Source organism: Chiloscyllium punctatum, chromosome 36, assembly GCF_047496795.1.
Source record: "Chiloscyllium punctatum isolate Juve2018m chromosome 36, sChiPun1.3, whole genome shotgun sequence".
NCBI lineage: Eukaryota > Metazoa > Chordata > Chondrichthyes > Orectolobiformes > Hemiscylliidae > Chiloscyllium > Chiloscyllium punctatum.
This window is the reverse complement of record NC_092774.1, coordinates 49297769-49312768: the sequence shown is the minus strand read 5'-3', so window position 1 is coordinate 49312768 and position 15000 is coordinate 49297769. Positions and strand designations below refer to the sequence as shown.

At 55.8% G+C, this 15000-nt stretch overlaps 2 protein-coding genes across 2 annotated transcripts in view; one reads left to right on the top strand and one right to left on the bottom strand.

Moving 5' to 3' along the window:
* Nucleotides 1-9569: 9569 nt before the first annotated feature.
* LOC140460085 (Golgi phosphoprotein 3-like) lies at nt 9570-14927 on the bottom strand. Its single transcript, XM_072554487.1, has 4 exons — nt 14910-14927; nt 13101-13232; nt 12749-12863; nt 9570-12133 (listed from the first exon to the last, which is right to left on the bottom strand). The coding sequence occupies exons 1-4, from the start codon at nt 14925-14927 to the stop codon at nt 11709-11711; spliced, it is 690 nt and encodes a 229-aa protein (XP_072410588.1). The 3' UTR covers nt 9570-11708.
* Nucleotides 14926-15000, top strand: part of LOC140460084 (FACT complex subunit SPT16-like) — a 30859-nt gene continuing 30784 nt past the window's right edge. The window contains 1 exon segment of the mRNA XM_072554486.1: nt 14926-14943. Coding sequence (XP_072410587.1) covers nt 14926-14943 — 18 coding nt within the window.

Here is a 15000-nt window from a genome sequence, read left to right as displayed (position 1 = left end):
CTGTGTGTATGTGAGAGAGACTGTGTGTGAGAGAGAGAGAGAGAGTGAGAGAGGGTGTGTGTGAGAGACAGTGAGGTAGCACATTTTTGAAACAAACACATATAATGTCATCTTGCGAAGGATCCCGGCTGTGTTCCAGTTAGATTCCGGAGAATAATGAGGCAAAAATGGTCCCCAGTCTTGGTCAGCCCCTCAGACAGGACCCTGTCTGGGTCAGTTAAGGCAGGTGGAGCCTCTCTTTACTGGAGACAGTAGGATTCCACCCATAGAGACGAGGGGTCCCGCAGCGGATTCAAACACATCCCGAGAGGGGTTTCGAGGATAGCCCGAGAGATGGGGAGAAGGGGAAGATGGTGGAAACTGCTGCTCCAAGCGGGTTCTCCCATCAGGCACTGTGGGGGGGTGAGCAGGTCAGAGGCACTACACAAATGCAGTTGTGGCTGTATGGCGCAATGAATGACCACACTCCCTCAGTTCCTGCCACCCGTCCATTTTTCTGGCACAGGGAAATTTGGAATCTGTGGGCACCATGGGACAAGTTAACCGCCCACTGGCACCGCGTCTAGTGGCATCGGAGAAAGGCCCTTTATTTCTTCAACCAGGAAGCTGAATTCATCAGCGATGGCTCTGCAAATGATTAACAGCACCTCACGAGATGGTTGATTCAAGTCCACAAACTTGCATTTCCGAACCAAGTGGGGGGTGGGGGGGAGAACAGTCAGGGTTTCCCGACGCGAGGTATTTGAAAGGTCCATTCCCCCGTCTGAGTGCTGGGGGCCCAACCCTTCTGTTGGTGAAGCAAAGAGTAGGCAGCAAAGGGCCATTGAGACAGAGACAGAGACGGGGGGAGGGGAGAGAGAGAGAGAGAGAGAGAAAGAGAGAGATGGACTGAGAGAGAGAGAGAGAAAGAGAAAGAGAGTGAGAGGGAAGAGAGAGAGACAGAAAGAGATAGGGACAGAGAGAGAGAGAGAGAGAGGGACAGAGAGAGAGACAGAGAGATGGACTGGGACAGAGAGAGTGAGAGAGACAGAGACAGACAGAGAGAGACGCAGATAGAGAGAGAGAGAGAGAGAGAGAGGCAGGGACAAAGACAGAGAGACGACAGAGAGAGTCAGACAGACAGAGAATGAGAGAGAGAGAGAGGGACAGAGAGAAAGGGGATAGAGGGACAGAATGAGAGAGGGAGAGAGAGAGATGGACAGAGAGAGAGGGTGGGGGTGAGACAGAGAGTGGAAGCTGGAATGTTTGGTGCTGAGAAAGTGTGTGGGGAAAGATTGCCCCCCTCAGTTCCCACACTGTCGTCATGGTAGGCAGTCATGTGGTCACCCCGGTTAACCATAACTCTCAGGCTCCAGTCAATAAAACAAATGATCACAAAAGTCATGGATTATTCCAGAGTTGTCCTTTCCAATAATCTAGCAGAGAGGGGGAGCAGGAACTCTGCATTGTGTTAGAGTCATAAGGTCATTGAGATGTACAGCACGGAAACAGACCCTTCGGCCCAACCCGTCCGTGCTGACCCAGATATCCCAACCCAATCTGGTCCCATATCCCCCCAAACCCTTCCTATTCATGTCCCCATCCAGATGCCTTTTAAATGTTGTCATTGTCCCAGCCTCCACCACTTCCTCTGGCAGCTCATTCCATACACGTACCACCCTCTGGGTGAAAAAGTTGCCTCTCACGTCCCTTTCCCCTCTCACCCTCTAGTTCTGGACTCCCCGACCCCAGGGAAAAGACCTTGTCTATTTACCCTATCCATGCCCCTCATGATTTTATAAACCTCTATAAGGTCACCCCTCAGCCTCCGACGCTCCAGGGAAAACAGCCCCAGCCTGTTCAGCCTCTCCCTGTAGCTCAAACCCTCCAACATCCTTGTCAATCTTTTCTGAACCCTTTCAAGTTTCACAACATCTTTCTGATAGGAAGGAGACCAGAATTGTACACAATATTCCAACAGTGTCCTAACCAATGTCCTGTACAGGAACAGGCCAAGGCTGGATTGAGGTTGAGACCTACCCTTAGGCCTTGACTCACAGGGACCTGTCCGACCCTCCCTCAGCACTGACCCTCCCACAGTGCCCGCTCCCTCAGCGCTGACCCTCCCACAGTGCCCGCTCCCTCAGCACTGACCCTCCCACAGTGCCCGCTCCCTCAGCACTGACCCTCCCACAGTGCCCGCTCCCTCAGCACTGACCCTCCCACAGCGCCCGCTCCCTCAGCACTGACCCTCCCACAGTGCCCGCTCCCTCAGCACTGACCCTCCCACAGCACCCACTCCCTCAGCACTGACCCTCCCACAGTGCCCACTCCCTCAGCGCTGACCCTCACACAGTGCCCACTCCCTCAGCACTGACCCTCCCACAGTGCCCGCTCCCTCAGCACTGACCCTCCCACAGCACCCACTCCCTCAGCACTGACCCTCCCACACTGCCCGCTCCCTCAGCACTGACCCTCCCACAGTGCCCACTTCCTCAGCGCTTACCCTCACACAGCGCCCGCTCCCTTGGCATGGACCCTCCAGCATGCCCCCACCCGCCATCACACCCCTCTCTCCTTCTGCACCTCCCTCCTGGGGGCTGAAGTTGGGTGTGTAGGGGGCTGGAGGGGGTGACAGAGATAGGGAGGGGGTGTAGGGGGCTGGAGGGGGTGACAGAGCTAGGGAGGGGGTGTAGGGGGCTGGAGGGGGTGACAGAGATAGGGAGGGGGTGTAGGGGCTGGAGGGGGTGACGGTGATAGGGAGGGGGTGTAGGGGCTGGAGGGGGTGACAGAGATAGGGAGGGGGTGTAGGGGCTGGAGGGGGTGACGGTGATAGGGAGGGGGTGCAGGGGGCTGGAGGGGGTGACAGAGATAGGGAGGGGGTGTAGGGGGTGACAGAGATAGGGAGGGGGTGTAGGGGGCTGGAGGGGGTGACAGAGATAGGGAGGGGGTGTAGGGGGCTGGAGGGGGTGACAGAGAAAGGGAGGAGGTGTAGGAGGATACACAGAGCCAGAGTAATATCGGGAGGTTGCTGGTCGATAGTTTGTTTGGGGGGGGGGGGGGGGGGGGATGTTTTCCAGTTCAGGAGCTGTCCATTCCTGCCTTCGGCTCTGTCCCCATTTCGATGAAACACAGCACCATACTCCCACCTCCCCTCCCCATCCTTCCATCCCTCTATACCCTGTGTGTTTACACAGCTTTCCCCTCCAATGCGTACCTGTTTATCACCTCCCTGTGGGAGCCAGTCCCCCCATTCTCCACAGGGAGTGAGAACCCCCTCAATTCCTCCTTTCTCCTGACCTTCCTCTGGTATCTCTGAGCGACCGCCTCACATTAAAAACAAATCCTCACCTCGTGGGGGGCGTACACTTTCTGTTTACCAATCATCCTGAATGGTCTGTGTTCCCCTCTGTGGCTTTTCTGCTGCTTGAGTATCTGCACAGCTCGCTCAGAGCACCAGACCCCCCTCCCCTCCCTCAGTTCCTGTTGCAAACTCTGCTGTGATTCGGTGTGGCAGCGTGCAGAGCATTTAATCTGGGAATGTGCCCCCTCTTCCCTCAACCAGACACCAGGAAGCTCCCATTACCATCAAGTGACGGCAAAATGGTTTTGTCTTGCTCGCGATATTCTAACAAAGTTTCCAGATGAAATAACAGGCGAGAGACCAAGGTGTGCAGGAGGAGTGTCATTGCTGGGTCAGTATCGAGTGTGTGGGGTGAAGAGCCCTGATTCTACAGAGGGTAGACTCAAATTACACCTCCCTGCTCTTCCTGATTAAACGTATAGCTCCCTCTACACTGTTCTCCACCAACCATTGCACAGCAAGGACAGCACGGGGTTAGATACAGAGTAAAGCTCCCTCTACACTGTCCCCCCCCCAATCCCAGGGACAGGGACAGCACGGGGTTAGGTACAGAGTAAAGCTCCCTCTACACTGTCCCCCCCCATCCCAGGGACAGCACAGGATTAGATACAGAGTAAAGCTCCCTCTACACTGTCACCCCATCCCAGGGACAGGGACAGCACGGGGTTAGGTACAGAGTAAAACTCCCTCTACACTGCTCCCCCCCCCCCATCCCAGGGACAGCACAGGATTAGATACAGAGTAAAGCTCCCTCTACACTGCTCCCCCATCCCAGGGACAGGGCCAGCACAGGGTTAGATACAGAGTAAAGCTCCCTCTACACTGTCACCCCCCCCCATTCCAGGGACAGGGACAGCACAGGGTTAGATACAGCGTAAAGCTCCCTCTACACTGTCCCCCCCCCCATTCCAGGGACAGGGACAGCACAGGGTTAGATACAGAGTAAAGCTCCCTCTGCACTGCTCCCCTATCACAGGACTGGGTTGAATTACAGAGTCAAGCTCCCTCTACATTGATTGGAGGGGGGGGGTGGGGGAAAGAGTGTATAAACACTCCCAGGACTGGGACAGCACGGGGTTAGATAAAGTAAAGCTCTCTCTACACTGTCCCCCCACCCTAGGGACAGCATGGGGTTAGATACAGAGTAAAGCTCCCTCTACACTGTTCCCCCCATCCCAGGGACAGGGACAGCACAGGGTTAGATACAGAGTTAAGCTCCCTCTACACTGCTCCCCCATCCCAGGGACAGGGACAGCACAGGGTTAGATACAGAGTAAAGCTCCCTCTACACTGTGCCCCCCCCCCAATCGCAGGGACAGGGACAGCACGGGGTTACATACAGAGTAAAGCTCGCTCTACACTGTCCCCCCCTCCATTCCAGGGACAGGGACAGCACAGGGTTAGATACAGTGTAAAGCTCCCTCTACACTGTTCCCCCCCCCTCCCCCCATCCCAGGGACAGAGTTAGAGAGTATAGCTCCCTTTACAACATCTTCCCATCAAACACTCCTTGGACAGGGACAGCAGGCAGTTGGTTTAAATAGCGTTAAACTCCCTTTACTCTATTGAATACCAACTAAATGTCACTAATGTTCTCTAAAACAGAAAGTCTTAGCGAGTTTTGAGAAGATTGGTAGCTCAGGTTGAGGTTCTGGATGTCGGTTTGCTCGCTGAGCTGGAAAGTTCATTTCCAGACGTTTCGTCACCCGGCCGGATAACATCTTCAGTGAGCCTCTGGACAAAGCATTGAGGATGGCTCCTGCTTTCTATTCATCTGTTTGGGTTTCCTTGGGTTGGTGATGTCATTTCCTGTGGTGATGACATTTCCTGTTCTTTTTCTCAAGGTTGGGGGGGGGGGGGAAAAGAGTGTGGTAAATGGGGTCCAACTCAATGTGTTTGTTGATAGAGTGCCGGTTGGATTAGGTTCCCGACAGCGTGGAAACAGGCCCTTCGGCCCACCAAGTCCACACTGACCCTCCGAAGAGTAACCCACCCAGACCCATTCCCCATATTTACCCCTGACGAATGCACTTAACTCTACGGGCAATTTAGCACGGCCAATTCACCCTAACCTGCACCTAATCTTCGGACTGAGTGCCACGCTTCCAGGAGTTCTCGTGCGCGTCTCTGTGCAGCTCGTCCTGGGATGGATGTGTTGTCCCAGTCAAAGTGGTGTCCTCCCTCATCTGTACGAGAGGGTCATGTCGTTTTTTTGACTAATTGGTGTTGATGGATCCTGGGGGCTAGTTTTCTGCCTGCTTGTCCAGTGTAATGTTTGTTCCAGTTCTTGCACGGTATTTTGTAAAGGACGTGAGTCTTGCTTGCTGACTGCAGCGGGTCTTTGAAGGGCACTTGCTGGTGCTGTCGTGGGTGGGTGGGTGACCACGATAGACAAGAGAGGGTGAGTTAAGAGAGTGTGGTTCGGGAATTCTCGGAGCTGCTGTCCCTGTGCTCCCTCTGCCACCTTGTGGTCACTCTCAGTAACTGTCAGACACCGGCATGTGCTTTGATAACTCAGAGGGGGTCTGTGAGAGGTGGGTTCAGAGGTGAGGGGGCAGTAGGGGTGAGAGGAGTTGCTGAGCTAGCAGATGGCCTGGGTGATGACCCAGAGGCGGCACGGTGGCTCAGCGGTTAGCACCTCTGCCTCACAGTGCCAGGGGACCCAGGTTCGATTCCACCTTCAGGTGACTGTCGGTGTGGGGTTTGTGCATTCTCTCCCCCTGTCTGTGTGCGTTTACTCCAGTTTCCTCCCCCAGTCCAATGGTGTACAGGTTAGGGTGGATTGGCCATGCTAAATTGTCCCATAGTGCCCAGGGATGTGCAGGTTAGGGTGGATTGGCCGTGCTAAATTGTCCCGTAGTGCCCAGGGATGTGCAGGTTAGGGTGGATTGGCCGTGCTAAATTGTCCCGTAGTGCCCAGGGATGTGCAGGTTAGGGTGGATTGGCCGTGCTAAATTGTCCCATAGTGCCCAGGGATGTGCAGGTTAGGGTGGATTGGCCGTGCTAAATTGTCCCATAGTGCCCAGGGATGTGCAGGTTAGGGTGGATTGGCCATGCTAAATTGTCCCATAGTGCCCGAGGGATGTGCAGGTTAGGGTGGATTGGCCATGTCCCATAGTGCCCAGGGATGTGCAGGTTAGGGTGGATTGGCCATGTCCCATAGTGCCCAGGGATGTGCAGGTTAGGGTGGATTGGCCATGATAAATTGTCCCATAGTGCCCAGGGATGTGCAGGTTAGGGTGGATTGGCCATGCTAAATTGTCCCATAGTGCCCAGGGATGTGCAGGTTAGGGTGGATTGGCCATGCTAAATTGTCCCATAGTGGCCAGGGATGTGCAGGTTAGGGTGGATTGGCCATGTCCCATAGTGCCCAGGGATGTGCAGGTTAGGGTGGATTGGCCATGATAAATTGTCCCATAGTGCCCAAGGATGTGCAGGTTAGGGTGGATTGGCCATGATAAATTGTCCCATAGTGCCCAGGGATGTGCAGGTTAGGGTGGATTGGCCATGCTAAATTGTCCCATAGTGCCCGAGGGATGTGCAGGTTAGGGTGGATTGGCAATGCTAAATTGTCCCATAGTGCCCAGGGATGTGCAGGTTAGGGTGGATTGGCCATGTCCCATAGTGCCCAGGGATGTGCAGGTTAGGGTGGATTGGCCATGATAAATTGTCCCATAGTGCCCAGGGATGTGCAGGTTAGGGTGGATTGGCCATGCTAAATTGTCCCATAGTGCCCAGGGATGTGCAGGTTAGGGTGGATTGGCCATGCTAAATTGTCCCATAGTGCCCAGGGATGTGCAGGTTAGGGTGGATTGGCCATGTCCCATAGTGCCCAGGGATGTGCAGGTTAGGGTGGATTGGCCATGATAAATTGTCCCATAGTGCCCAAGGATGTGCAGGTTAGGGTGGATTAGCCATGCTAAATTGTCCCATAGTGCCCAAGGATGTGCAGGTTAGGGTGGATTGGCCATGTCCCATAGTGCCCAGGGATGTGCAGGTTAGGGTGGATTGGCCATGATAAATTGTCCCATAGTGCCCAAGGATGTGCTGGTTAGGGTGGATTAGCCATGCTAAATTGTCCCATAGTGCCCAAGGATGTGCAGGTTAGGGTGGATTGGCCATGTCCCATAGTGCCCAGGGATGTGCAGGTTAGGGTGGATTGGCCATGATAAATTGTCCCATAGTGCCCAAGGATGTGCAGGTTAGGGTGGATTAGCCATGCTAAATTGTCCCATAGTGCCCAAGGATGTGCAGGTTAGGGTGGATTGGCCATGTCCCATAGTGCCCAGGGATGTGCAGGTTAGGGTGGATTGGCCATGATAAATTGTCCCATAGTGCCCAAGGATGTGCAGGTTAGGGTGGATTGGCCATGTCCCATAGTGTCCAGAGATGTGCAGGTTAGGGTGGATTGGCCATGTCCCATAGTGCCCAGGGATGTACAGGTTAGGGTGGATTGGCCATGTCCCATAGTGCCCAGGGATGTACAGGTTAGGGTGGATTGGCCATGTCCCATAGTGCCCAGGGATGTACAGGTTAGGGTGGATTGGCCATGTCCCATAGTGCCCAGGGATGTACAGGTTAGGGTGGATTGGCCATGTCCCATAGTGCCCAGGGATGTGCAGGTTAGGGTGGATTGGCCATGATAAATTGTCCCATAGTGCCCAAGGATGTGCAGGTTAGGGTGGATTGGCCATGTCCCATAGTGTCCAGAGATGTGCAGGTTAGGGTGGATTGGCCATGTCCCATAGTGCCCAGGGATGTACAGGTTAGGGTGGATTGGCCATGTCCCATAGTGCCCAGGGATGTACAGGTTAGGGTGGATTGGCCATGTCCCATAGTGCCCAGGGATGTACAGGTTAGGGTGGATTGGCCATGTCCCATAGTGCCCAGGGATGTACAGGTTAGGGTGGATTGGCCATGTCCCATAGTGCCCAGGGATGTGCAGGTTAGGGTGGATCGAGGAAACCCAAGGACACAGATCATCTCCTGACGAGGGGAGACTGAACCCAGGTCCCTTGGTGCCATGAGGCAGCGGTGCTAACCACCGAGCCACCGTGCCGTCTCCAAAACCAAACACAAATTCCAATCCTGAACACCGCAGCAACATCTCACTGAATTAAACAGCTCACCTTCTTGGCCGAACACACTTGTGTTCGAATGACACCAACCAGAGGGGGGAAAAAAACCCCCCAATCTTTTGATTCCACACCAGGGGAGAGCGGTGTGGTGGTGTTCTGCCAACACACCCACAAAGTGATTTCGTGGGCACTGCGGTTCGGCCAGCGGTTATCGCAGTTTCCCAACTGCGCTGGAGGAGGCAGTGTTGAGCTGCGCCCTCCCACCTCCACCCCCCCCCCCCCCCCCCCCTCCCAACGGTCCTGTCAGGAACAGCACGATGGGGCAGGTCTGTTCCAAACAACCCCCCCCCTCTCCTCAGGATAGAACCGGCCTCTCCTCCTCTCCCACACCCCCCACCAGGGCTGGACCTGACCCCAGACACCCGGGGGGATATCCCAGCAGGTCAGGCAGCGTCCGAGGAGCAGGAGAGTCAACGTTTCGGGCAAGAGGTCCTTCATCAGGAATGAGGCTGGGGGGGAGGGGGGGCTGAGAGATAAATGGGAGGAGGGGGTGAGAGGTCAGGAGCTGATGAAGGTCTGGTGGCCAGGGGGGTGGGGTGGGGGTGAGTGGGGGGAGAAGGTGGTAGGTCAGAGAGGAGGGTGCAGTGGACAGATGGGACAGGGACGATGGGCAGGTCAGGAGGGCGGTGCCAAGATGGCAGCTTGGGGACCCACGGGGTCAATGCGGACATCACCAGGTTCCTTATTTCCCCCCCTCCCTCCGCGTTGTCCCAGTCCCAAACCCACGTGCTGAGCTTTTCCAGCGTCACACTCTGGAACCCTTGACCCCAGACGCCCCCCCCCTTCTGTGGGTTGGGGGGGGGGGGGGGGGGGGGGGGCAGAAAATGTCTCTGAGACTAACACAGAGAGAGACGTCCCCCCCTTCTGTGGGGGAGTGGGGGGGAACGTCTCTGAGACTAACACAGAGAGAGACGTCCCCCCCTTCTGTGGGGGATTGGGGGGTGAACGTCTCTGAGACTAACACAGAGAGAGACGCCCCCCACCCCCCCCTTCTGCAGGTGTAAGGTGGGTGGGGGGGGGGGGGGGGGGGGTAATTGGTTACCGGCTCCCAGGAAGCAGATGTGACCGACTTGGAGAAACCAGAAATGTTAAACTAATCGAAATTTATTTGACGCAGCGAAATTGATTACATTATAAACTACCGAAGGATTCGTGGGGAGTGAACGTTAACGGAACAAAAATTCCTAAACAGCCATCAGAAATATCCAGATCCAAACTGGATCCAGACCGGGTGAAAACTTTTGAGGAGCCCCCCCACTCCGGTCGAAGCCTCCCGCCCTCTGGAATAGGATCTTCAGCACTCCGTTAGGAGCTACAGACTGGAATGTAGTGTGGGAAGGGAAGGGAAGGGAAGGGAAGGGGGTGGTCGAAGGGGTCTCAGTGGGGACAGCTCTCCCCCCCCCCCCCCCCCCCCCCAGCCCAGCGCAGACTGGATCGGCTGCAGGCTGTACTTACTGTGCCCCCAGCCCAGGATTCCGAGGGGAGAGGAACGGATTTCGGGAAGTACCACCAGCTACCCCCTACACTCACCACGGTAACCGAGGATTGGAGGGGGGGGGGGGGGGTGGAAGGGAGGTGAGGCTAGCCCAGAAAATGCACATTTGTGTGTGTGTGTGTGTGTGTGTGTGGGGGGGGGGGGGACTGAAAGAGAGACGCAGAGAGATACAGACAGAGGAAGCAGGGAAAAGAAAGGGACGGGGAGGAAGGGGAGAGAGAGAGAGAGAGAGACAGGGGAAGTGGAGAAGGGGGGGGAGAGAGAGGGAGGAAGGGGGGGAGGGAGAGAGAGGGAGGAAGGGGGGAGGGAGAGAGAGGGAGGAAAGGGGGGGGAGAGAGAGAGAGGGAGGAAAGGGGGGAGAGAGAGACAGAGGGGGGGGAAGAAGAGAGAGACGGAGAGAGAGACAGAGAGAGAGAGAGAGAGAGAGAGAGAGAGAGAGAGAGAGAGAGAGGGGCGGGGGGCCCTGGAGGGGGTGGGGCAAGGGTTCGGATGGGCATGAGGAGTTGGACCCTGTTTGAACCGAGGCAGATGGCGTCTCAGGGTCACGGGACATTTCCACAGGAAAAGAAAGAGAGAAACAAAAGGGGAAAAAAACAATCTGCATTCATAATGAAGTCGCACCTCACTCAACAGTAACGATCATCGTAAGGCATCAGACCAGGATTCGCTGCGAAACGTGAAGAGTTTGAATCATTGTTCCCCACAACCCGAGAGGTCAAAGGATGGACAGGGCAGGGTCCGAGGGGGAAGCATCACAGGAGTGAGAGAGGAAGGTCCTGATATACGGCCTCTGCACTATGGCACCCTGCCATGAAGGGCGGAGGGTGGTGTGTGTACGCCTGAGTATTGCAGTGTTGTCATTGAAGATGGCCGCCACACCAGTTGACGACAAAGATGGCCGCCACACCAGTTGACGACAAAGATGGCCGCCACCCCAGGTGACACGAGCATCAAAAATGTCTGCCACCTGAGGTGACACCAACATCAAAGATGGCCACCACCCCAGGTGACACCAGCATCAAAAATGTCTGCCACCTGAGGTGACACCAACATCAAAGATGGCCACCATCCCAGGCGACACCAGCATCAAAATGGTCACCATTCCAAGCGACACCAGCATCAAAGATGGCCACCATCCCAGGCGACACCAGCATCAAAAATGGTCACCATTCCAAGCGACACCAGCATCAAAGATGGCCACCATCCCAGGCGACACCAGCATCAAAATGGCCACCATTCCAGATGACACCAGCAACAAAGATGGCCACCACTTTAGTTGACATCAACTGCTGGATGGTCAACTCAAAGAGCAGGGTTTGGTTTATTTGGGGGGGGTGAGGGCGCAAGGTTGGTGAAAGGGAAAAAAAAAAGAGATAAAAGTGAAGCCTTCAAGTGGCTTAGCAAGGCAAATCTGTTCTTACGTTATACCCCCCCGGGTTGGCCCTCGGTCCAGCGCGAGGGAGGGAAATGAGTGGGGGGGGGTGGGGGTGGCTGTACTAGCTGTGCAATCAATTGAACCCCACCTGTCCTCCCCCCTTCCACCAACAACTTGGCCCCACTCCCAGCACCAAAGGAACACCCCCCGCAATCCCAGACTCCTCCTCCTCCAGGCGGCGGTGACGACCATCAGCACGAGGTCCACTTTCCCCCAAAATGGCACCACACCAAAAAAAAAAACACACCCAAAGACCCGCAATCCCAGACTCTGGCAGGGGGGGGGGAAAAAAAGAGGCTACTTGGTGAATGCGGCCATTACGGCCCAGACCATCTCGTTGGCGTTGGGCTTGGCGGACTCCGCGTCCGGGTTGAGCTCCAGCAGCTCGCGCGAGCGGCTGGTGGCCAGTTCGTACTGGTCGTCGGCCAGTGGGACAAAGGCGTTCTCCAGCACGTCCGAGCTGTGGGCCAGGAGGGTGAGGGCCAGCAGGCGCGTGTCCATGCGCTGGGGCTCCCGCACCCACTTGCCCAGGAAGGCGTCCTGCAGCCTCTTGACCAGCCGCTGCTTGAGCGTGCCGTCGGTCACCGGGTGGGTGGTCATGTCGAACAGCAGGAAGTTCTGCTTCTCCGTCGTCAGCACCCCCTTCTCCACCAGGCTCTTGGCCAGCCGCTCCCGCACGTTACGGATCTGGTAGTTCAGCTTCAGGGGATTCCACGTCTCGCCTGCCGGTGCACCGCGGTGGCGGGGAGGGGGGAGGCACGGTCAAGCGGTGAGGAGGTGGTGGGCAGAAACAGAGAACACAGAAACGCAGAGATTAGGACAAACATCGCGGGACCCGGGTTCGACCCCACCCTCGGGGTGACAGTCTGTGTGGAGTTTTCACTGTCCCCCTGTGTCGGCCTGGGTTTCCTCCCACAGGCCAGGGATGTGCAGGTTAGGGTGGATTGGCCATGCTAAATTGTCCCATAGTGCCCCAGGGATGTGCAGGTTAGGGTGGATTGGCCATGCTAAATTGTCCCATAGTGTCCAGGGATGTGCAGGTTAGGGTGGATTGGCCATGCTAAATTGTCCCATAGTGCCCCAGGGATGTACAGGTTAGGGTGGATTGGCCATGCTAAATTGTCCCGTAGTGCCCCAGGGATGTGCAGGTTAGGGTGGATTGGCCATGCTAAATTGTCCCGTAGTGCCCAGGGATGTACAGGTTAGGGTGGATTGGCCATGCTAAATTGTCCCATAGTGCCCCAGGGATGTGCAGGTTAGGGTGGGAGAGCCTGACAGAGTGAACCCGGTTTGGGGTGAACCGCGCAGGGGCCCCCCTCCCCCAGCCCCTCCCTTACCGGTGAGCAGCTCGATCCAGTTCTGCACCGTCTCGGCGGGCTCAGTCACCTTGATGTGCTTGAGCGCCTCGTCCAGCAGAACGTCGCCGGTTGGAGCGTCCGATTTGAAGAGGACCTGGGAGGGGAGGAGAGGAAGGAGGTGGTGGGTGTCGGGTGTCTGAGGTCAGGGCGGGAGCCTTACGGCTGGAGGACGGGCCCACCTCAACCCCCACAGTTGCCTCGCCACCTCCCTTCCCAGGGGGAGCGACCGTACACTGCACTGCGATGCACACTGCAGTCGATCAGCCCCCCAAACTCCCAACCATCCTCCCAGGTGTAGCTCTGACACCCCCTCCCTCCTGACATGACCCACCTTGCGGTTGAGTAAGCTCTTGCGGCGAAGGGTGGGGGGCTCCAGTTGTATTCGCCCCCTCAGGGCCAATTCCACCAGGATGCAACCTCGCAGTCCTGCTGAGATACAGTCATTCCAGAACGAGGTGTAGCCCTGCAGTGGGACGGGGTGGGGGGGGGATTCAGAGAGACTCCTGGGGTTAACAAGGTCATGCAGCGAGCAAGCACCGGCCCAGTGTCCCCCGACAGACCAGTCAATGCACACAGACAAAATGATTCACATCGTCTCCGCTTCAGAGAGGAGTGCCAAATGATAGAGGGCGTTAAATCAGGGAGACCGGCTACACACACACACACACACACACACAGGCAGAACACACAGACACACACACACACAGGCAGAACACACAGACACACCCATACATGTGTGTACACACACACAGGCAGAACACACAGACACACCCATACATGTGTACACACACACACAGGCAGAACACACAGACACACCCATACATGTGTACACACACACACACACACAGGCAGAACACACAGACACACCCATACATGTGTACACACACACACAGGCAGAACACACAGACACACCCATACATGTGTACACACACACACACACAGGCAGAACACACAGACACACCCATACATGTGTACATACACACACACACAGGCAGAACACACAGACACACCCATACATGTGTACACACACACACACACAGGCAGAACACACAGACACACCCATACATGTGTACATACACACACACACAGGCAGAACACACAGACACACCCATACATGTACACACACACACACACACACAGAGGCAGAACACACAGACACACCCACACACAGGCAGAACACACAGACACACCCATACTTGTGTACGTACGCACACACACAGGCAGAACACACAGACACACCCATACATGTGTACATACACACACACACAGGCAGAACACACAGACACACCCATACATGTGTACATACACACACACACAGGCAGAACACACAGACACACCCATACATGTGTACATACACACACACACAGGCAGAACACACAGACACACCCATACATGTACACACACACACACACAGAGGCAGAACACACAGACACACCCACACACAGGCAGAACACACAGACACACCCATACTTGTGTACGTACGTACGCACGCGCGCACACACACAGGCAGAACACACAGACACACCCATACTTGTGTACGCACGCACAGACACACCCACACACAGGCTGTACGCACGCACAGACACACCCACACACAGGCTGTACGCACGCACAGACACACCCACACACAGGCAGAACGCACAGACACACCCATACTTGTGTATGCACGCACAGACACACCCATACTTGTGTACGCACGCACAGACACACCCACACACAGGCTGTACGCACGCACAGACACACCCACACACAGGCAGAACGCACAGACACACCCATACTTGTGTATGCACGCACAGACACACCCACACACAGGCAGAATGCACAGACACACCCACACACAGGCAGAACGCACAGACACACCCATACTTGTGTATGCACGCACAGACACACCCACACACAGGCAGAACGCACAGACACACCCACACACAGGCAGAACGCACAGACACACCCACACACAGGCAGAACGCACAGACACACCCACACATGTGTGTACACACACACACAGACAGATCACAGACACACATAAATGTGTACATACAGAGGCAGAACACACGTACAGACACTCACACGGGCAGACCACACACACGTACAAACACATGTACACGCATATACACACACAAACATGCCCGCACACACATACGTAAACACACGTGTACATGCCCGCACACACATACGTAAACACACGTGTACATGCCCGCACACACATACGTAAACACACGTGTACATGCCCG

What these genes read in the sequence shown, in the direction of transcription:
- LOC140460085 (XM_072554487.1), bottom strand. An exon ending in AGAGCTTACTCAACCGCAAG is followed by an intron (nt 12,864 to 13,100) that starts GTGGGTCATGTC and finishes CTCCCCTCCCAG; the next exon opens with GTCCTCTTCAAATCGGACGC. An exon ending in CTGGATCGAGCTGCTCACCG is followed by an intron (nt 12,134 to 12,748) that starts GTAAGGGAGGGG and finishes GTGCACCGGCAG; the next exon opens with GCGAGACGTGGAATCCCCTG.